At 34.6% G+C, this 23356-nt stretch overlaps 1 protein-coding gene and 1 long non-coding RNA gene across 10 annotated transcripts in view; both read left to right on the top strand.

The window, feature by feature from the left end:
- LOC125225106 overlaps window positions 1–23356 on the top strand; it is a 350675-nt gene that overhangs the window by 301552 nt on the left and 25767 nt on the right. The window lies entirely within an intron of this gene.
- LOC125225099 (potassium voltage-gated channel subfamily KQT member 4) overlaps window positions 1–23356 on the top strand; it is a 102314-nt gene that overhangs the window by 67679 nt on the left and 11279 nt on the right. For 6 of the 9 annotated variants that reach the window (XM_048128653.1, XM_048128649.1, XM_048128648.1 and 3 more), the window contains 5 exons: window positions 3077–3175; window positions 13121–13191; window positions 15713–15840; window positions 18864–18960; window positions 19039–19340. In XM_048128653.1, the coding sequence (XP_047984610.1) occupies window positions 3077–3175; window positions 13121–13191; window positions 15713–15840; window positions 18864–18960; window positions 19039–19340 (697 nt within the window). Of the gene's footprint in view, window positions 1–3076; window positions 3176–13120; window positions 13192–14504; window positions 14633–15712; window positions 15841–18863; window positions 18961–19038; window positions 19341–23356 lie in introns of all 9 variants that reach the window. The other 3 variants (XM_048128647.1, XM_048128651.1, XM_048128650.1) reach the window with 3 other exon arrangements.

Raw genomic sequence — 23356 nt, 5'->3', positions numbered from 1 at the left:
TTTGTGTCAAAGTGACAGTCAGCAATGTCAGATTCCACATTGGTCATTAATTTTGGAATCAGCACCACCTAAAACCTATTTTACGACACCCATGACGACTTTTGTGTCAAAGTGACAGTCAGCAATGTCAGATTCCACATTGTTCATTAATTTTGGAATCAGCACCCCCGCAAACCTATTTGACGACACCCATGACGACTTTTGTGTCAAAGTGACAGTCAGCAATGTCAGATTCCACATTGGCCATTAATTTTGGAATCAGCACCCCTAAAACCTATTTTACGACACCCATGACGACTTTTGTGTCAAAGTGCCAGTCAGCAATGTCAGATTCCAAATCGGTCATTAATTTTTAAATCAGCACACCCGAAAACCTATACTCGTGGTATATGCACTTGAAATGTGAAAGTGAAAATGCTAGAATGACATGTAAACCACGAAGTTGTATAGTCATATTGTTCATTGGTATTGGTGACCACCATCTGGCTCCATCATCAGACCCTGAGCACCACCTTGAAGTAATTAGAATTGTATTTGTCTTATTTTATCATCATATTAATATAATTATACTTTACTCTAATACTTATCATATAACAAAAGCAAATATTTGGGATGGGATCTACTTTTATAATTATTACTTTAATTTTTTAAATAAATTTTAACATAATTGATATTATTTCGCGCTATATTCTCGTATTTTCGTACAAAATAATGTTTATTAGAAACCAAAAGTTTATATCGAGATAGTAGATTGTGGTTGTTATCAAAATTCCATAGAAAGGATCAAGATTGTTTTGTCCATTATTGTAGTGCGAGCGAGTGATAAGACGTGCTAGAAAGGGTCGGCATATTGGGCTCGCGCGGCGGGTAAAATACCTAATTTCGCCCGACGCCGAAATGTTATAACGCTCTTAACATTGATATGCATTTAGCAACCGAATCAATCCGTAAATGGCCTAGATAAAATCTTTCTACTAATTGCTGCCATTTCACGTATAATGGCTATAATTATGATATATTACCTCCTAACACGCTACGTGTTTCCTCATGTTACACCATCTATAACCCGAACAATTAACAACGTATAGACGCCCGTAACGTTTTTGTCCAATCCTGAAAACGGAGACAGTAAGGCTGCGCGACTCGTTCCCGTGGGATTTACTTAACCCTGTAATCAAAATAAGATGAAAGAAAAATCCTTCTTAGCATAAGCTTTAAGGGCAGGGAATGGCAAATTACTTTTGATAGGATTACTATTACCGTATTTGCATCATTCTAATCTGTCTTCAAGAACTTTTTTGTTTAGAATATTATGTATAAGGCCAAGCGGGTTAACTGCGACTTAATAAAATATAAAGTACAACTTTGACTGGCTAAACTTGCTATCTACGGTAATTTTACTGGCAATTGATTGCCTTCGTACTAGTTATCTAGGTTTTATTTTATCTGACTCTCATCCAAAAATATATATTTCGTATACTTTAAAATGCGATTTTTATATGAGATGGCAGAAATAGTTATAATTACCCCGCCGAGGGCGAATTCAAACTATTGATAATAAGTTTCGTTAGTGCGTTTTCACACTATCCGATCCGATATCGGATGTCGGACCGATATCCCATACATTACAGATGCCATCTTGGATTTTTTCAATTGAAATCCTTCCGACATCCGATATCGGATCGGATAATATGAAAACGGCCTTACGGTGATCCTACACTGGTAAATCGGATATCATGTGGTTTATCAAAGCGTAAGGAAACTAAATAAAAAACTCTTTTTTATATAGGTCTGTCCGTTTGTGTAAAAAAAACACTTACAAGATGTTAGCGGGGTAATTAAAACTGGTCTCCATACTAAGTATAGGAGGTATAGGAGTATAGTAGGATAGGAATCGTGCCTATTAGAAATCTGTCGATACTGTGTCTATAGGTGCAAGCCGTGTACCCGCGCACCCCTTATTCTTTCTTCAAAATCAGAACAATAGGGGGCTAAATGCTTAAAATAATTGATAATACACAATGACGTTCAATAAAATAAAAGTATAGCCCTCTCCAGAGCCGGTATCACTAAATGAGGCACTAAATTGATACAAACCTCGAATCGAGTACATCACTAGTATTGTTTATTTTCATATAAAATATAGCGGTGCAATTAAGACTACCAAATAGTCGAAATTAGCCTCCATCGCAATTTGAGCGGGGCAATTTAAACTATCGCTTAAATACTGTTAAAACATACAAACATAACGTAGTTTATAATTAATTAATTATGCAACTATAAACTGTAGAAAAAAAATGTTAAATCACATTAAGTAAATCCATATTTTTTATGGAATGTTTGAAAGGCTGTCTCTCACGCGCATACTACCAATTTCGTCGGAAACTACACAGTTGTGTAGATCAGAGATCATTAGGTCTATCAACAACATCTACGGTGAAATGATGAAATAGCTTATACGCTATCTGGACATACCTATATGGCACTACAGTAAATTATGGAAGATATTTCAATTAGTTACAATTCCCCGCAGTTACTATTGCCCCGACTGACCTTACCTAATGCTTATATCACAACACAACGGTATCTTTATAAACTAATTCGTAAATTCTTTGAAAACACGGAGAAACTGTACTGTTTATATCCTATAAATATTCTAATAACATGAATAACTGGCCGCATGCATAAAATAGATAAGTCATGACATTAGAACTGACAGCTGAATGAAACACGTCCACTACCGTTCCAAACAAAGATATGAACATCAATGACTTGGATAATTGGATATAGCTATACATATTTCATCATGTGTAATTATTTGGCTGACAGGCAGACACTGCAGACAGGCGGACTGTAAATGTTTATTTATTGCAAAAGCCTGGATGTTTGGATTTGAACATAATTACTCATTAAAACGTAAATAAAATGCAAATCACAGACATTCTTATCAAAATTGTATTGTAATGAATAAATGAGCCAGATTAGGGTGTAGCCCCTCGGCTAGGTTGAGGGTAGAGGCTCGTGCGACGGAGGGTTTGTTGTAGTAGTGCTGAAGTGAGCGTGTGTGGGTTGGCAGGCGCGACGAACGGGCGCGCGGCGCGCGCGCGGCCCGGCCACCCGGCGCACAGCGAGGACTCAGTGGCCGAGACGCAGCTCTCCAAGAAAAACTCCGACGGTAAGAAGACCACGGCCCGTCTTGCAAACGCCTGTAAAACAATAGAACTCTTTCTATATTAGAAATGCTGTTCGTCTGCAATATGCTCTGATTGTCGCTTTCCAGTAGCAAAAGTATCTTCCTAGTGTAGCTTTTACCTACTGGTATTTGTGTGTGCGTGTGTGTGTGACATGTCGTTTGACTAGAAAAGCATTTAATGTAGGCACTTATCGGTCACATAGTTACTAACTACAATTCTTCACGTGAACTGTTTCTGTAAACTTAATAATATTGTGTTAAGGTGGGCAGATTTTGTCTTTTTAATATGATCACACTGGCTTGGTTTAGATAACTCAACTGATGTTCCCTTCAACCAAGCCATCTAATAGTTATAACTTGAAATGCACCTGTATGACTAGATGTTTCTTCCAATAGATACATAGTGTGTAGCGTTGTATTGTGATTGACTAATTCGATGAGCATGACGCGTCTCACAGACGGGCAGCGTAATGAAATGACAGACGTTTGACGTACGATTACTGTCGTGTGGTAACCATCTAGGGTTACCAAACACTTGGCCGAAGAATGAAGGAAGTGTGCAAATAAAACACAGGTATTATAAAAGTGAAGGTACTATTTGATAGAACTCAAGATACTATGACGTTCTGTCGTACATAATTATATTTACTTAACTGAATTGACAGAGGGACAATATTATGATAGAGGTAACCCTATTCGGATTCGTTGCCCGGGGCTACTAGTTATCGATTTTCATACGCGTAATATTCGTAAATTGATGTTGGCATATGATGATAATGATGAGTATCGACCTACCGTTAATGAGGCCCTGCTAGACAAAGCCCATTTGCAAATCGGACACGTTTACAAGGCTGCGTTTAAATAAACTTGTCTTTGTTATAAATAAAGTATTGACTCTCATAGCATTTACGTAAACTGATTATACATTATTTTATAGAGCTATAAAATCGTTTTAATTATACGGTGTTTATTATTGTTAATATACATAATATTACCCATGGTAAGAACCCTGGGTTACACCCGATAAATTCCATGCACATACGTAATTCTAGTATTTCGGTACAAAGGTTGGGAAACCAGGTGCAACCAAAGTGGGTTTCCCTATCCGAATGATAGCTGAAACCACTACATTATATTATGCATATTAGGGTTGTTACTTGACTTTAAAATAAATTATTTCACACCATGCATGAAATAAAGTACAAATAAATTATAATCAAAGTTAAGCAGCAGTTATTTTGGACTTACTTACTGTTTAATGAATTAATGGGAATGTAGTTAACTGTGGAAAAAAATGATTTGACTAACAGGCAGACATCCTGGTTTCCTATTAAGTTATAATAGTCTAGAGCCAATTTGGCCACAAGTCGTCTCCTTCACGATTTTCGTCGACATCTCTTCTAAATACCTAAAACAGGTATGGATATGTTCCTCGTTCTCTCCAGATTACGAATTGACCTGTTTTAGTTTAAGGAGGGGGGACGGGTCGAGAAAAAGGGGGGAAAGATGGCGACCGACCATCATAGATATTTATTCACATCTCGAGTCCTATGGCACCAATCTGTTCGTGCGAGGTGTCATTTGAAAGCTTATTAAACCTACTTTAATTGTTTTCAAATAACTATGCTCATAAAATTAACCATTTAGGAAATATTTGAAAATATGTGTTTTTTTATCGCGCATGAATTGCACAAGTACTAGTAAAAAATGCGTCTAACTCAATAAACAATAACTTTACCGCAATTGATGTTATTATAAAATTTTTGCGTCTATTCATGCTCTTTCTAAAAATATAAGTTTCATTGGTATATGATAATATATAACCATGTAATTAAGAATTTTGTTTGGCAGGGGTTATCCTCCAGGTCGCATAAACGGGCGCTGACCGTAGTAAAGTATTCAATATTTTTGAGGTCTTATTTTACGGATCCATATGTGAGAGGTATCGTTTGAAAGATAATTAAACCTACTATAATTGTTTACACATAACTATTGTATTAAAGGTAGCTGTTTACATAATATTTGAAAATATGTGTTTTTTATCGAGCATGAATCGCACAAGTACTGGTAAAAAATGCTTCTAAGTCAATAAACAATAACGTTACCGCAATTGATGTTATTATAAAATTTACGCGACTATTCATGAGCTTCCTAAAAAATAAGTTTTATTGGTAAGTGATAATATAACCATTAAATTACGAATTTTGTTTCGTAGTGGTCACTCCGCCGGTCGCATAAAAATGAGCGCTGACCGTAGTAAAGTATTCAATATTTTTAAGTTCTTATTTTACGGATCCATATGTAAGAGGTATCATTTGAAAGCAAATTAAACCTACTATAATTATTTTTGAATAACTATAGTTATAAAGGTAGCTGTTTACAAAATATTTGAAAACATGAGTTTTTTTTTCGAGCACGAGTTGCACATATACAGATAAAAAATGCTTCTAACTTCATAAACCATAACTTTACCGCAATTAATGTTATTATAAAATTTACGCGAAATTTCACGCGCTTTCTAAAAATATAAGTTTTATTGGTGTATGGTAATATATGACCAAGTAATTACGAATTTGGTTTAGTAGGGGTCACTGCGCCCTGTCACGATATTGGGTGCTGACTGACCGTCGCCAAATTTTCTACGTTACTCAGATCCTATTTTACTGATAAATTTGTGAGAGGTATCATTTGAAAGCATATTATGTGTACTATCTTTATTTCTAATATTTCAAGTCGAAACTGTAGAAGTTTATAAAATATTTGATTAGTAATATGTGTATTTTATTGTGCATGAATAGCATTGGCATTGATAAGACACGCTTCTAGCTCAATAAATTATAGTTTTCCGCAATTGAAATAATAACAAAATAAACGGAAAATGTATGACTTACACAAAAAATAAGTTTGGTTTGTATTGCATAAACAATTAATTTGAATTTGTTCAGCTCACCTACTGCGCACCATCATATAAATGGATGTCCACGGTCGTTGCCTTTTTTCATGATTTTTCAGATTTTATTTCACTAGTCGTATATTCATAATAAATATAATCTATCACGTATCGAATTTACTTATATACTTAAGTGATCAGTAAAATAAAATCTGTAAAATGATGAAAAAATTAAGGCAACGGCGGTGGACATCCGTTTATATGACGATTGACCGTGCTCAGTGGGTATGGTGGACAAATTAACATTAATTGTTTAAGCAAAACTAACAAAACTCATTTTTTGTAAAGGCCATACATTTTGCGGTTCATTTCGTTATTATATCAATTGCGGAAAAATATAATTTATTGAGATAGAAGCATGTTTCACTCGTATCAGTGCGAATGCTATTCATATACAGTAAAAATACACATATTGTCAAATATTTTGTAAACTTCTACAATTACGACTAAAATTATTAAAAAGTAACGATAGTACGCATAATATGCTTTCAAATGATACCTCTCACAAATTGATCGCTAAAATAGGATCTGAGAAATACATAAAATTAGGCGACAGTTAGCACCTATTTACGTCACGGGGGTGCAGTGACACCTGCTAAACCAAATTCGTAATTACTTGGTTGTATAATATCATACATCAATAAAACTTATATTTTTAGAAAGCATATGAAATGTCCTGTAAATCTTATCATAACATTATTTGCGGTAAAGTTATTGTTTATTGGTCATGCACCAAGATACAATCTTAAAAATTATGAAAATGGCAACGAAAATGGTCATCCATGTATATGACGGTGCGCAGTGAGTATGATGGATAAATTAACATTAATTGTTCATGCAATACTGACAAAACTTATTATTTGAAAAGGTCATACATTTCGCCGTTTATTTTGTTATTATATCAATTGCGGAAAAAATATAATTCATTGAGCTAGAGGCATGTTTTACTCACATCGGTTCCAATGCATATTTTCAAATATTTTGTTAGCTACTACAGTTACAAATAAAATGATTGAGAACTAATGATAGTACGCATAATATGTTTTCTTGCTTTCAAAAGATTCCTGTAAAATGAAATAGGATCCGAAAAATATAGAAAATTTGGCGACGGTCAGCATCCATACGTGGCCGGGCGCTGTGGCCCCTACTTAACCATATTTGTAATTACTTGGTTATATAATATTATACACCAATAAAACTTATGTTATTAGAAAGCGCACGAAATTCCGCGTAAATCTTATACTAACATCAATTCCGGAAAAGTTGTTGTTTATTGATTAAGAAGCATTTTTTACCAGTAGGTACTTGTGCGACTCATGGTCTATAAAACACATACTTTCAAATATTTTCTAAACAGCTACCTTTATGATTATAGTTATTTATAAAAAAATATAGTAGGTTTAATTAGCTTTGAAACGATACCACTCGCATATGGATCCGTAAAATAGGACCTCAAAAATATCGAATACTTTACTACGGTCAGCGTCCATTTCTGCGACCGGGCAGAGTGACTTCTGCTAAACCAAATTTGTAATTACATGGTTATATATTATCATATACCAATGAAACTTATATTTTTAGAAAGAGCATGAATAGACGCGAAAATTTTATAATAACATCAATTGCGGTAAAGTTATTGTTTATTGAGTTAGACGCATTTTTTCTAGTACTTGTGCAATTCATGCGCGATAAAAAAACACATATTTTCAACTATTTCGTAAACTGTTACTTTTATGAGTATAGTTATTTATAAACAATTAAAGTAGGTTTAATAAGCTTTCAAACGACACCTTGCACGAACAGATTGGTGCCATAGGACTCGAGATGTGAATAAATATCTATGATGGTCGGCCGCCATCTTTCTCCCCCTTTTTCTCAACCCGTCCCCCTCCTTAAACTAAAACAGGTCAATTCGTAATCTGGAGATAACGAGGAACACATCCATACCTGTTTTAGGTATTTAGAGGAGATGTCGACGACTTTTTGTAAAAGAGGTCGTTTGGTCCCTGACTATAAGTTATATGTATTTGTATTCGAAAATATTGTCGTAAGGAATATGTTAGGATTAAATTTTTAAATAATATAAATAATAACTAACACTTAATGTTTTAATTGCAATTTCACACTAACCATCTATTTTCTAAACACTGGCTTTGTTTTTATGACAGCAAAATATAAAATGGTTAATTACTAGACATGTATAATATGTATGTATATAGATGTGTGAAACATTTAACCCTTCTTTGCATGGTTATTTATTTATTTTTGAAAAAAATCACGAGAACGTTAGTCGACCTCCACATTACGGTAAAAAGAAATAAAAAATTATATACTTAAGGTAACATTTACGAAATATCTCTATTTTTTGATATGATGGAAATTTCCATAGTAAGTAGATAGGTACCTACTAAATACATTAAACAGTTTTATTTTTTGATTTTTTTGTGAATACAGTTGGAAATCCGTAAATCCGGGTATTTCTAAGCTTCTTTGGTCATGCTCAAACGAAAAAGCTTCGGTCATTTGTTCTTCATTTATCTCACTATTAAATGATTCGCCATAACTTTACGAGTGACGTTGTTGCATAATGATTGAAATTTCTATCACATACTTTCGAGTTAAGTACTTTATGTTCCAATTACGAAAATGTACATACTTACATACATACATACAATCACGCCTGTATCCCATAAAGGGGTAGGCAGAGCACATGAACTACTCCAGTTTCAGTGCCACACTTGGCAAAAAGGGGTTGAAAGAAAACGAAATTGTGACATTGCAGTGACAGAGGTTGCCAGCCTCTCGCCTATAACACAATTTAGACTTATATTGACCGGGATATAGACCGTGATTACCTTTTTGATTTTTGTCGAGCTCCCGATATTTCGACGCAGTTGCATGCATCATGATCACGGAAAACTGACGAAGGCGGGTGGATGTTAAAGTTGTATAGACAGCGCGCGATCTACCCTCCTTCGCGCGCGTCGGCTGCGTTCACTTTCAGCGTTACCACTGGTCGCGTTCACACTCGATGGTCTGTCCAAACACACTATACTCACAGTGTCACTACGTTTGTTCAATTCTGACTTCACCGGTTTTTTACACAAACAAATCACTGGATTCCATACATTAGATAGTTTGAAGCCATCCTCACGATTGAAATTTTTATATTTGTGAATCTCAATGGCTTCTCTTACCAATCTCGGTATGTAGTCGGTGTAAAATTTCAATCGTGAGGATGGCTTCAAACTATCTAATGTATGGAATCCAGTGATTTGTTTGTGTAAAAAACCGGTGAAGTCAGAATTGAACAAACGTAGTGACACTGTGAGTATAGTGTGTTTGGACAGACCATCGAGTGTGAACGCGACCAGTGGTAACGCTGAAAGTGAACGCAGCCGACGCGCGCGAAGGAGGGTAGATCGCGCGCTGTCTATACAACTTTAACATCCACCCGCCTTCGTCAGTTTTCCGTGATCATGATGCATGCAACTGCGTCGAAATATCGGGAGCTCGACAAAAATCAAAAAGGTAATCACGGTCTATATCCCGGTCAATATAAGTCTAATGAAAATAACCGTGAATCATTCAAAACTCTTATTATAACACAATTTAACCCATATCCCACAGTCGACTTCTACGACACCCACGGGAAGAAAGGGGGTGGTGAAATTCTTAACCCGTCACCACACGGGCAAAAAAAAATTCGAAAATGTATGCACAAAAAAATACATAATATTAAATGACATACCTGATACGACATGAATTTCCGCAAATATCAATATTTTCGTGGTACTACCGTTCAAAATCCAGAATACAAGATAAACAATTTTCATAAATGACGCGAAACGACGAGTACTATTGTTGTTATACTGTTGTTGAAACATAATATTCTTAAAATAAATGCCAATCACCCGCAAAACTACTCTATATTTAACAGGACAATGTTATGATGGAAATTTCCATCACCATGCAAAGAAGGGTTAACTTACATAATATTGGTAAGTAACAGTATTGGTGATTGCTACCTTGTATTCAACATTCATTTGTAACAAAACGTATTGAATTGAAGTAATCACCAAATTATTTGAACTATATGTACACGTTACTTTAATACCATGATTACTACTTGTTAAGCTGTATTTACTCTACCTACTGAAATACCCGTGGATATATTTTATTGGCAGATAATGAAAGTTGGATAACTTTGTGTTTCAGAAAATTTAACAGTTTAATTTTAGATAGATAAAGTTTCATGTTAATATTTCAAAAAAGGTACCTCTTGAAAAATGTACCTAAAAGTTACCCAACTTTCATGGAATCGCCCTATTATTACAGATAATTTACCCTTAAACACACTAATGACTACCGAACCTCTTTGTATTATTCGTACACCGAAGAATGTTAATGAGATATGATGAAGTTGGAGGGTTGAATGGAGGTTAAGTAAAACTGGTCATTATAGATGATGTGTGTTATATTGTCGATAATCAATACAGAAGAGAGAGACAAGTAAAACTAAACATACCTTATATAGTAAATTATTGCTTACATGCTATTAATTACAAAAATATCAAACGAAAATCCCAAAACCACAAAACACATATTTAAATAAAAAATTTCGCCTAATACATATTACAGTCGAGTTCATAAATATGTGTACATTTCTTCACCTTAATTAGTTGCAATAAAGTGAAAAAATGTACACATATTTATGAACTCGACTGTACAATCAATCTGTAGCACTGAGCGTAGCAGGTGCTACGGGAAGGTTGCGCGTAGCACCAACGTGCTACGAGAGTAGTGGTCTTAGACTAAACGCTAAATGACAAAGCTAATGTGGCGAGTTTCGAATAAGGAGAGAGGCTTATCCATACTAATATTATAAGGGCCACTTGAACCAACAAAAATGGAGGGTTAACCCGAGGGTTAACCCTCCATTTTATATGGAATTTGACAGTTGACAGCCCACTAACCCTGAGTTAAGTGGTTGGTGCAAGTGGGCCTAAATGGGAAAGTGTGCGTGTCTGTTTATTTTCCCGTCTTCCACGGCTAAACGGAGCAACGAATTGACGTGATTTTTTAGGTGGAGATATTTGAAGGGATGGAGAATGACTTAGGCTACTTTTTGTCTCTTCCTAACGCGAGCGAAGCCGCGGCCAAAAGCTAGTACTTTATATTTGTTTTGATAGCCATTAACAGTTAAATATATGTAGATTAGAAATTATTTTCATAATTATGATCGATGGAGATTGCATTCAAGAATGCCTGATAAGAAAAGTGTTTCTTCTTTACTGAGTTAGATTTTAAAGTTTTTAAAGTTTATGGTCAGCTATTCTCGGTCTTACTCGTATCTTAGATTTTTTGCAGTTGTCATGTAACTAATATTCATAGTATTCATAGTATTAAGTTTATAAAAAGTATATTTACATATATGAAACTATAGGTCTATTCTATAAGAAATTCTAGCTTTTAGCATATTTACATACATGTTTTATAAGACTGTTTGTTTCTCAATAAATTAAAAAAAAAATGCAATGAATAAATAAGACTCTATTTCTATAGAAACTTATATCTGAAAAACCGGCCAAGAGCGTGTCGGGCCACGCTCAGTGTAGGGTTCCGTAGTTTTCCGTATTGTTCTCAAAAACTATCAAGTTGAAAACAATTTTCCTAGAAATTCTTTATAAAGTTCTACTTTTCTGATTTTTCTCATATTTTTTAAACATATGGTTCAAAAGTTAGAGGGGAGGGACACACTTATTTTTCCTTTAGGAGCGATTATTTCCGAAAATATTAATATTATCAAAAAACAATTTTAGTAAACCCTTATTCATTTTTAAATACCTATCCAACAATATATCACACTTTGGGGTTGGAATGAAAAAAAAAACAGTCCCCACTTTACATGCAGGGGGGGTACCCTAACAAAACATTATTTTTCACTTTATATTTTACCACTTTGTCGGCGTGATTGATATATATATTGGTACCAAATTTCAGCTTTCTAGTGCTAACGGTCACTGAGATTATCCGCGGACGAACAGACGGACGGACAGACAGACATGGCGAAACTATAAGGGTTCCTAGTTAACTACAGAACCCTAAAAATGAAAATGTACTGTGTAAAAAACGGAATAATTTATATTATTGCTTTATCCATTTTATCTTATCTACTATATCTTACACTTCACGTAACAAGTAAAAATTTAAAATCTGTAAATTATACTGACATACAATATACACCGTGTTTTTATTGAATTCCGTTAATTTCGGCATACAGTTTGGTCCCTTTTAAGAAACAAAATATTGTAGCATAGTTAGTTTTTGATTCTTTTTTTTTGTAAATAATACCACACACCTGCGATAAATGTTACTTCAATTGCTGTTGAGAAACGGGCTTTGTGTGTTCGATATTATCATATATATATATCATAGTTTTGACACTCACTTAGTAAAATTAATTATAAAACCAGTTTCTCAACAGCAATTGATGTAATCGCAGGTGTATGGATTTTTTTAGAAAAAAAAATTAATTTAAGAAAACTTACTATGCTATTCTGTTTCCTATAGGTAATGGACCTAACTATATGCCGAAGTTAACGGAATTCAATAAAAAGAAAGAAATGTCATAACTTTCGAGAAATTGGCCCTTGAAGTCTTGTAAGTCTTCTTCAATGATAATGCGCACCGGGGTAATTCTACGTACCTCTAACGCAAGTGGAGTGGTTCATTGCATGTTTACTTATTTATGATGTAAACTGAATTTTTATTTTTTCTCTAGGTAACCATACTTTTGATCCTTAGACATATTGATATTGATACTTAACTATGCATCATTAATAAAGAAACATGCAAATAAATTGTAAACTAATATTAAGTATGTTACATGGAATCATCCATCTGTCCAAGCAGTATCTGGTAACAACGTTCTCTTCCTGCTAACCCATGATTGAAGACTAACTGTTTTGATACAGACGAAGACGAGGAACCACGCTGCGTGAACCTCACGCCGCGCCACAAGTCGGCCATTCGATTCATAAGAAAGGTATGTTTCTTTTATTTATTTTTCATCTGCATTTGTAGAACAACCAGGAACTTGCATCTACTGACCGTAGATAAATAACATACGGACTTTAGTAGAACTAAATATACTATTGCGTATTTTAAACATACACTAACATTGCTTAGGTACTCATTTTACACGAGTTGTGTACACATCTAGTCTAGTCACATCTAATAGTTATTAAGTACAGTTAATTTTTTTTTGTAAAGCAGATGATCTTACTAATTTTAAACATTTATGATAAATACTCAAAAATCATTCACTAATTATACTTAAAACAATAAGACAACATCATGATAAAAATAATACAAAGAACTGAATAATTAAAACAATAATACCTACGAACGAATCTGAATTCGATTCGAGAATATGACATAACATACAATTAGCACACAGTGGCACAGATTTGTCGGAGGCGAACCTTTTTCGAGGGTGAATTAAATTACCATGTTAGATGATAAATTATCCCGGGCGACCCCTCGCGGGCACGAAATGTTAACGAAGACGTCACCCGCTGCTTACCTCGAAATTTGTCTTCTATTATCGCTCCTCAAATTAACAAATGCGTCGATTCGGCTCAATAAAGAGATAAGCTGAGCAAACAATTGGATAGAATTCACTCACATATACGTCTGTAGGAAAATATAATGAGGAAACCCTCGGGAACGGAGCGTCTCCGCGCTCGGTGGCCCACACACACACACATACATTTATTATGAGGCTGTTCGTTCACACGGTCGTGGAAGCGCAAACAATAAAACTTCCATCCTCCTCCTTCACGGGACTTGTTGGTTTTCCGCTTTGGCTGTAAAAGTCGTGAGGAAATAGCTGTACATTTTTCTCATATCTACACTATTTATACTATCATATTATATTGCTGTTTGAGTTCTTTCTTTTGTTTTTCTTGTCGTGAGATAATGAAAGTCTTATTTGAAGAATATTGACGAATATAATCCCATATAAGTACTTACATACTTTATTCAATATGTAATTCTGAATTTAATATAATTCAACTATTGTAATTATAATTGTAGACATATTTAAAAAAAACACATTAATAGAATAAACTAACGCCAAGAGACCGAACCATCGAAGGCATTCACAAACCTATTGCCTATGTCATCCAAGTACATGGTAATTACTTTCATACAGAGTAAACTGAACGCTCATTAGTTTTTTTTACCACTAGGAAAAAACCTTATAAGAGGATATATTTTCTATAAGTACTTTCTTACTCTACAATTTTGTTTGGTATTCCACACTTACGTTATATATATGTTGTAAAATTCTAACAGATGAAGTATTTTGTGGCACGGCGTAAGTTTAAAGAAGCCCTAAAGCCGTACGACGTAAAGGACGTAATCGAACAGTATTCCGCGGGCCACGTGGACCTGCTGGGCCGAGTGAAAAACGTCCAGACTAGGTAGCCCGCTCACGCGTACGCTCGTACGCCTTGCACTTCACTATTTACTATCTACTACCTACCTACATTCTGTATCTTTTTCTCGTCTAGACTGTATCTAATTTGTCTTGCAATGTGATTTTTGTAGTGGAATTTGGCCTAACCTAATAATCCTATTGTAGCTAGTATGTGTGCAAATGCTCTTGCATAGTATGTGCATAATAATGTCTTATACATATAATCATCACCTGGACGTATATATCCCATGACCGCATGGCGCAACTTCACTGTATAACGCCGATTTCGTTGGGTTAGTGATAGCGATTATTCAGTCCTGGTTTAATCAACATTTTTTTTTTATTATTGAAATCTAACTGTAGATAAATAGGTACTTTTACAAACTTTACCTACTTAGAGGCAAATATTGCACAAACTTGCAAAACACGTACCTACTTAAAGCATTCTGTCAAACATGCTTTACATATCTTCTATATTGTATTGTATTGTACGCAAGTTCTTGTACACCATCTTCATTGTGCCGTTAATTACTTGGAACACGAAGAGGCAAATTGAATAAAAGATTACTTACTTATGTGCACATTTCTACGTGTTACATTTGTACCTACCGTTTTTAATATATCTAACTTCGAACCGATTAACTACATAATATCTTAGTTTGACTTATCCTAATTTGGGATGGTATATATGTAATACCTAAAAAAATATTTCAATAAATAAAACAACATATGAATTCTTGTGCAACTTTAATATTTAGAAAAGGTACCATTTATTTGACAATACACGACATGACTTTATCTACTTACATTTCAATTCAACATTTATTTCTTCCACAACTATAAGTTTGTAGGTTTTAACTACTTTAGTGACATCTGGCATTATCGAAGCAAATGAATATTCAAATCTATCTGAAACTAGTAAATGCAATATTTGCATATTCATTTTAAGTGCAGACGACATTCTCACCTATTTCTATATAAGCTCTGTCTGTACCTGCTATACTTTAACAGATGCTAAATACAATGATATATGTAGTATGTTACCTTCCAATTTTAGAGAACCAAATGTTTTGTTTCCGTGTAGCTCAAGTATTTTGTCGCTCGCAAGAGATTTAGAGAAGCGTTGAAACCGTACGACGTGAAAGATGTGATAGAACAGTACTCTTCAGGGCACGCCGACCTTCTAAACCGCACAAAGAACCTGCAGTACAGGTGAGGCGAGAGGGCCGGGCAGCCGCGGGGCCGCGGGCGTTCGCTGCGAGTAGCTGCAGCTGCTGCACTCATCGCTGCCATCCATCACTCACGCGCCCGCTGCCCCGCCGCCCCGCCGCCCGGCGATCCACCGGAATATGCTTCAATCATTTGCAGTCATTGCCAATTGCCACCGTTACATCATCCGATGGTACACCCTAACATCTAGAAAGACCACAAGCAAATAATATTAACTATATCATCATTTCTGTATTCGCGAGCATTCATTAACTGTAGCATGGTGGCACTAACTGGTAACTGGCAAAGTGACATATATTCTATTTTTAAATAAAAATACAGTGTCAGTAGTTAGAGTAGGTAGTTATGTATTTCGGTGTGTAGGTTGATATTTAAATGTCATTTTTTATATACAAAACATACTAATAAAATGTTTTATTTTAACTGTAGGTAGACGTACAGGTAAACAAAAGCAATTCCCAATATATAAAAAGAGTGAACATAATTGGACTATCTTAACTTTAAGATTTAGTCGCAAGTGTCGCAACTATAAAAGGAAAATAAATGGTATAATAAACAGTTTTATTAGTAGCTGCAAATTTAGTGTCTTCGACAAGCGCGCGCAGAATCTCGTAATTAACTTAGTTATTTAATTTATCTTCTGATGAAAAAATCTTAGCAAGGATAAACAATCGATTTGGCATTAACCCTTAAATGCATGAATTTTTCTTTTAACTAGATATTAATATATGTGATAGACAATGGTTTTCTGACTCTGGCAAAAATAATAAAAAAAAATTTAAGATCGATTTTTATACTAAATCAGTGTTAGAAGTTAAATAGGCCAAATCTTATTTATATAAATATATCGTAATTGGTAAGTTTTATTTTACAAAAAAATACTACTATTAAAAGTACACTATTTGTGAAACCTTTATGATAAAATGTTTAAACATAAACTAATTACTAACTCCGAAAAAATCAGCCTAAATCACATACTAAAAATCGCCATCGTCCTGTTTTTTCACACTTTTCCGCCATTTCACCTTAATCCTTAAATAATAAATAGTAAATCATTATATTATTTAATTTATTTACTTGTATATTAAATAATAATAAATAATGAATAATTGCTTAATTACAATAAATGTGATTTTGGATAGCTACATATCGAGCCACGGGCCATCAAATATATGATGCATATATACATCACCATGCATTGAAGGGTTAATAGATATCTCGATGCCCGTACTATAAATTTTATTATCTTTAGGATTATGATATTCTAAGAACATTTGGTGAATCTAAACTAAAATTTCACATCCATTTTATAACTTTAAAAATAGAAGCGATAAGTGCTTTCCCAAAGTTTCGCACAAAAGCTATAAAGCTCTAACATTTCACCGGTAGTCTGCACAGCTAACAAGAGACGGAAAGCCTGTGTACTGATAATGTATTTAGTACTTTTATATGTTAGTGGATATCTTCATCTGTAACCGTAACATACAATATTATTGCCAGATTTAAATTATATATTAAATTGAATGGCATAGTGTATATGTTATCCAAATCCTGCAAACAAATATTTAAGTATTAGGCTTAAGATGATTAGTGGTAGTATATGTATATTTGTATACAGTGGCTTAGAGAAGCAAAACGGCGGGCCGAAGGCAGGTATACTTAAAGAAACCAAATAATCATCTACCTCTTTAAAAATCCCATTTTCCTAACCGTTAGCAATTTCGGAAAGCTAAGCTAGGAGGTTTCATGCGCATCATTCGCATTGCTTGGTGTTTATAATCCATCTTCCTTGTTCAAATATTGACTGCAGACAGCACTGCTTTGCACAGCAACATTGCATTAACTTCCTATAGAGGCTGCATTCGTAGGCATTGGCTAGTTTTTACCTTTGCACCAACACTAATTGCATGGCAAAAATGTGATTTTAACTTTCTTTGGCATTATTATGCGAAGTCTTTCGGTATTATATTTGGCTTCGACATCAACAACATACCTACTTGATTTTTAATCGAATACTGGCGCTTAATTTATCTAAATTTTAAAATGGTTTTAAAATGGCATTATGTATTTAGTTGGTGTCTGAGAAGCATGTACCTACTACATATTGTATTTATTATTGTAACACATAAGTGTGGTCACTCAGAGGCTAAAAAAATATTTTTCAAGTTAATAGCCAAATAACAGAGCTTCCCCGCTTAATCTTAATTAGGTATTTGGAGTATTCAATATGCTACTCTAAATACAAAAATGAGGGCATTAACTTAATATTTCTATGGTATATGTAGCTATAGCGAATACAAATATTTATATATTCTGTACTGCGAAGTTCAGTTTCATTTTAGAATTTTTGTTTAAAAATGTATTTGATAAACAATCAAATGAGATTTTTAAATGTCATCTACGGGTATTGAATTGCCTAATAAATCAAATTTCAAAATATATAACTTTACTTTAAGCTTTTTCTTGGGTGATTCTACCTTTTCATGTGAAAACTCAGTTTTTCGCTCTTCCAAGTTTGCCATCTAATTGTAATCACTGCTCTTCTTCTTTCTTTCTATTTTTTATGAAAATATAGAAACACCCAACAACAAATTATGCGTGTCGTCTGTAAATACTACAACCTTAGAAGTTACTAAGTACTATTTTAACAACAAGGTAACTGCGTAATCGACTAAAGTGACTTTGATTAGTTTCATACTTTGTATCTTAATTGTATCGTCAATTTCGTGTTAGTCAATCGGGCAATAATTACGCAGATATATTGTTAGATTGATTGGGTGATCAATGTGATCATCAACATATTTAGAAAAGAAATACATTATATGTATATACATTTGTACTATAACTGGATTCTTTATATCTTTGATAATCACTCAACCAAACAAACTTGTGATTCGTAGTTCTAGTTAGCTATTTCTTACTTTATTTCATGAATATAAAACTAATTTAATTTAAAAATAATGAACGCGCAACATAGTTTCACACTAACTTTTAACAAACTTCAGATTAGACCAAATACTTGGCAAGCAAGGATCTAAAGCGAAAGACGTCTACGCATCCAAAATCAGCCTAGCTTCCAGAGTAGTTAAAATTGAAAGACAAGTAAGTATTTGTAATTTATTGTTATTATGTTAATGGAGTGGATGTAATTGTTATTTAAAAATAAATCATTTATTTCAGGTAGATGATATAGAAAGTAAGTTGGATCATTTGTTAGAATTGTACGAAGAGGACAGAAGGTCCTCAAGAAGAATAGGTAGTTCAGGGACCGGCGGTGGGGAAGGGGGTGCGAGCGAGAGCACGCTGGTGCTGCGCGCACGCCCCGCGCTGTCGGACAAGCAGTGCTCGGAGCCCAACTCGCCCGTGTCGCGCACCTTCGAGCCGGCGCCCGCGGTGGCCGCGCCCGTGCCGCACAAGCGACCCATGAATAGGGGCTATTCTGATCTAGGAACTAGATTTATGAGGAAAAAAGTTATAGTCAGGTAAGGATATAATTATCGTTGTTATAATCGTTGGCTGATTGTTAATACCTTGCCCGCTACGGCTTGGTGTCTACGGCGTAGCTCGTAGCACCCTGTGTTCCCACAATGTAGTAAAATTAGCACGTAAATAGGAATATAATAGGATTCCGTAAGGTACATTTATTAATTTAAATAAATAGTAACCTGACTCATTAGATCATTATGATTTAAAATATTGTAAGATATATCTGGGGCACGGCAGTGCCCCCGCCAAATCGAGCAAAAAGAGGCACGGCCGTACCATCCTTTTCTCGAAGCATTTCAGACCATTTTCAACCCCCTGTTACTCCGTTCTGGATAAAACTAGAAGCCTCAATTTTCAGCACCCAAGTAGTCATTGTATAAACACGGTATATTCCAAATTTTATTAAATTTAAACCAATAGTTTAGGAATAATTACTAGCCAAAGTTTCTTAGTTTTGTCACTCACTGACTGATTGACATACGATCATCAATGATAATAAGACACTTCGAGTACACTTGGAAGCTTCAAATTTAGAATACAATAAGTGTTTAGTGTATAGATCACACAAAAATTAAGAAATGTTGCAATTTCATTCCAGGTTTTTAGATACATCAACTGCATAAATAACTTTGTAATCTCATATCAATATATGGAATTACCAAGTTATATTTGCAGTTGATTTGCAGTGAATACCTAAATCAGTGTACCTGTCTATGTAAAATAATAAGTTTATACAGGTGCCCTATGTGGTGATGGGTTAAAAATCTCACAACCCCATTTCCTCACATGGAAGTCGTAGAAGTCAACTATGGGATATGGATTCCATTGTGGTGTGTGCGAATAGGCTGACAACCCTTTAATAATTTGCCAATGGTGGCACTGAAAAATGTAGTTTCGTGTGCTCTGCCTACCCTGTTTGGGAATACATATCTGTGTAAACTAAATTTTCAAACAATCAGTATTCCTATATCACCAACCGCATAACTAACTTTGTAATCCCATATCAATATATAGGATTGCAAGGTTACATGTGCAGTAATTACAGTGAATATATCAGTGTGTTGTAAAATAGAGGTACAATTAAATAATACGTACCTAAATATTATGTTCAAATGTGAAAAAAACTTGTATGTTTCGTTAAGTCGTTAATAGTAGGTACAGTCGAGATCATAAATATGTGTACCTACATTTTTTCAACTAATTTGCAATGGGTTAAGGTGAAAGAATGTGTAGCTGATTAAACGTAGAGCAAGTAGAGCGACCGCTCTAGGCGCCAAATGGTAAGGGGGCCGCCAAAATCGTACAGCTACATGTAAAAAAAAAATCAAATAAAAAGTATTACTTCCACTTCCTTCCAAAATAGCGAGAGGTGTCAGGAATTAATTCAGATATTGAAGTGGTTGTGGAACGATGTAACAAAATGTCGCAGTCTCGCAGTGTACAACATTCATAAGGCGCTTGCTGCTGCTAAGGTGCCATGAAAGGAGGATTTTAGTCATTGACAAACCTTTGAAAGACAATACCTATTCTATTAAAATTGTATCAATTATGTGGTGTTGCCTTACATCAAATAAAGTGACGTAGTTACAAAGTTACGTCGTAATCCAAATAGTTAAAATACAGTCCGAAGTGGAGTTCTCCATAAAGCTAAAACCGCCAAAGGCGCAAAACGTCTCAGAGAGTCAAAGGAGCGTAAGCGTGATGATGAGCACACTAGGGAACCGAAGGGACCTACTGAAAAAAACACGGAAATGGGCATGCCGACAGAGTTACTGGACCTATAAGTATATTTGGCCTATGAAAGACAAGGGCTTTTATATAATCTCCCCCTTCCTCTCCACTAGCGGGTTGAGTCTTGATAAATTGAGTCAATAATAGGAAAAAAATTCGCGCTCGCTTCGCTCGCGTTCACTGGTTCCGCCAAATGTCTTTTATTTGTTGGACATAAAGAAATAAGTGCAAATGGTGAACAGAATGCATTTTTTACTTACATACTCGTACTTAGTAAAAATTTCTCGTTTGCTACGCTCACGTTCTTGTTTAAAGTCGGGTTTCTGACGCTGTTATGTCGTAGGTACATGAACACGATATCCCCTATCAGCCCCAGAGCCATATACCTCTATTAGGGCGTGTATGAGGAGGTTCAAATGTACAATGTACATATATAGGTATTATGCTTATAAATAGGAAAGAAGGAAAAAAGTTGAACTATCTACAGAGAGTCTACAAAAAGAAATGAGATCCCATCAAAAACAAAACTTGTAAAAACACCAAGGGCCTATTGCATAACAATTTACAACTTGTATTACAAGTGGAACTCTTTGAATTGGAGGGGGACACCGCTTGTAATATGAGTTGTAAATTGTTATGCTCAAGTCTTCTCAGTTCTTCTGGCGTAAAAAGAGTTGAGATCCCTGTGATACCAAGTCGGTTAATTTATTCAGTCCCTACTTAAAGGACCTTCTGCCACAAGTTATTACGTAGTTTACCTATAGCTAACCTAATAACATATTACTCATAGCTATCATATCAATATGAAAAATATTTCATGTTTGAAAGAAAATGGACTGACTTGGCAATTTATTTTTATGACAAACGTTTCAATTGAGGGACCACCTTTAATCAATCGAAACTTTTGAATGGCATCTTTTACAAACTAAAGCTTGAATTTACAATGTTCGAGTACTTTTACTAACTCTCAGTCACACCTATATTTTAAATAATACTATTGTTTTCTCTTAACGCGAACTTATCGCGATCGATTGAGGGACCACATTCTACATGATATTTTTTCGTGTTGAGTTAGCAGAAAGGGGTCACAATTAATGAAATTAGTTTTACAAATCTTTTACTAAGAGTACCTACTCATTTACAGAAGTTGTAAATTTGAAGTGGATTATGAAATATGGATACCTGACATGCACGACTGAGGGTCCACCTTTAAACGAATATAACTTTTGAGTGCCTACTTTTACAAATTATTGGTTGAATTTACAATCGTTTGAGAACTTTTACTAAAGACTGACACATTCAAAAGCTCGAAATTCTAACGTGGACCCTCAATGGGAACGCACATCAATAAAAGGGTTCAGTATTACGCTTTAATCGAAAGCCTGACCAGAAATATATACACCGTGTTTCCGGTAACACTCAAAACCTCAGACACCCCAACTGATTTTTATTTTTTTTAACTCATCTAGAGTATTCATCTTTTAATCTGATGGTTACTTTTTTTTTAATTGAATTTTTAATTTTCTGTACAGCTCTACTTGACTTTTAGCTCTACACTCAATAAAATAATTGCTAACTTCCACCATAAACCATAAAACTATTTATTTGTGTACGTTACTGCAACGACATAAGGTTTACCAATAGACAGCTAAAATGTCATTGTAAAACACTCTAAAGCTTTGTCACAGTAAACTTCAAATTGGACAGGTAATCGCAGTAAGCAAATTTAAACCCAATATTCAAAATGACAAGGTTGTAATTAGGTACGAGTTCAATTTGTTATGACTTATGATAAACATTAAGATTAAACTGACAAACAACGTCAAACTCGTAGCGGAAAAAATAATCGTCCAAGTAACCAGCCAGTATTAATACCCCTAAATACTGAAAAAGGTAAACAACCTCTAGCAATTCGATATACACAATGTTGTCTTACGAGTACAATAGAATAGTCACTTAAAAAATAACTAATAATACAAATTTAAATAAAAATATTACCCCCATCAAGATATAGCTCAATCGATTCTACTCTCGATTCTGAACAAACTGTTTTCAGGTTTTTAGTGTTAAGTGAAACACGGTGTATTATGAGTATTATGACTATTGTCAAGAAAGCACTATTTTTATGATGTACAGCCACCGGCATAAATGAGTGATGATTTCTGTACCTTGTCGCTTTTAATCGTTTGATAATTTCGTATGATATTTCAAACAAAACGTTAATGTAACAAGGTATAGAAATCATCACATATTTATGCCGGTGACTGTATTATGCGATGAA

The sequence above is a fragment of the Leguminivora glycinivorella genome, chromosome 4 (assembly GCF_023078275.1).
Source record: "Leguminivora glycinivorella isolate SPB_JAAS2020 chromosome 4, LegGlyc_1.1, whole genome shotgun sequence".
In the NCBI taxonomy this organism is placed as follows: Eukaryota; Metazoa; Arthropoda; class Insecta; order Lepidoptera; family Tortricidae; genus Leguminivora; species Leguminivora glycinivorella.
This window is presented reverse-complemented; position numbering and strand designations above follow the sequence as displayed.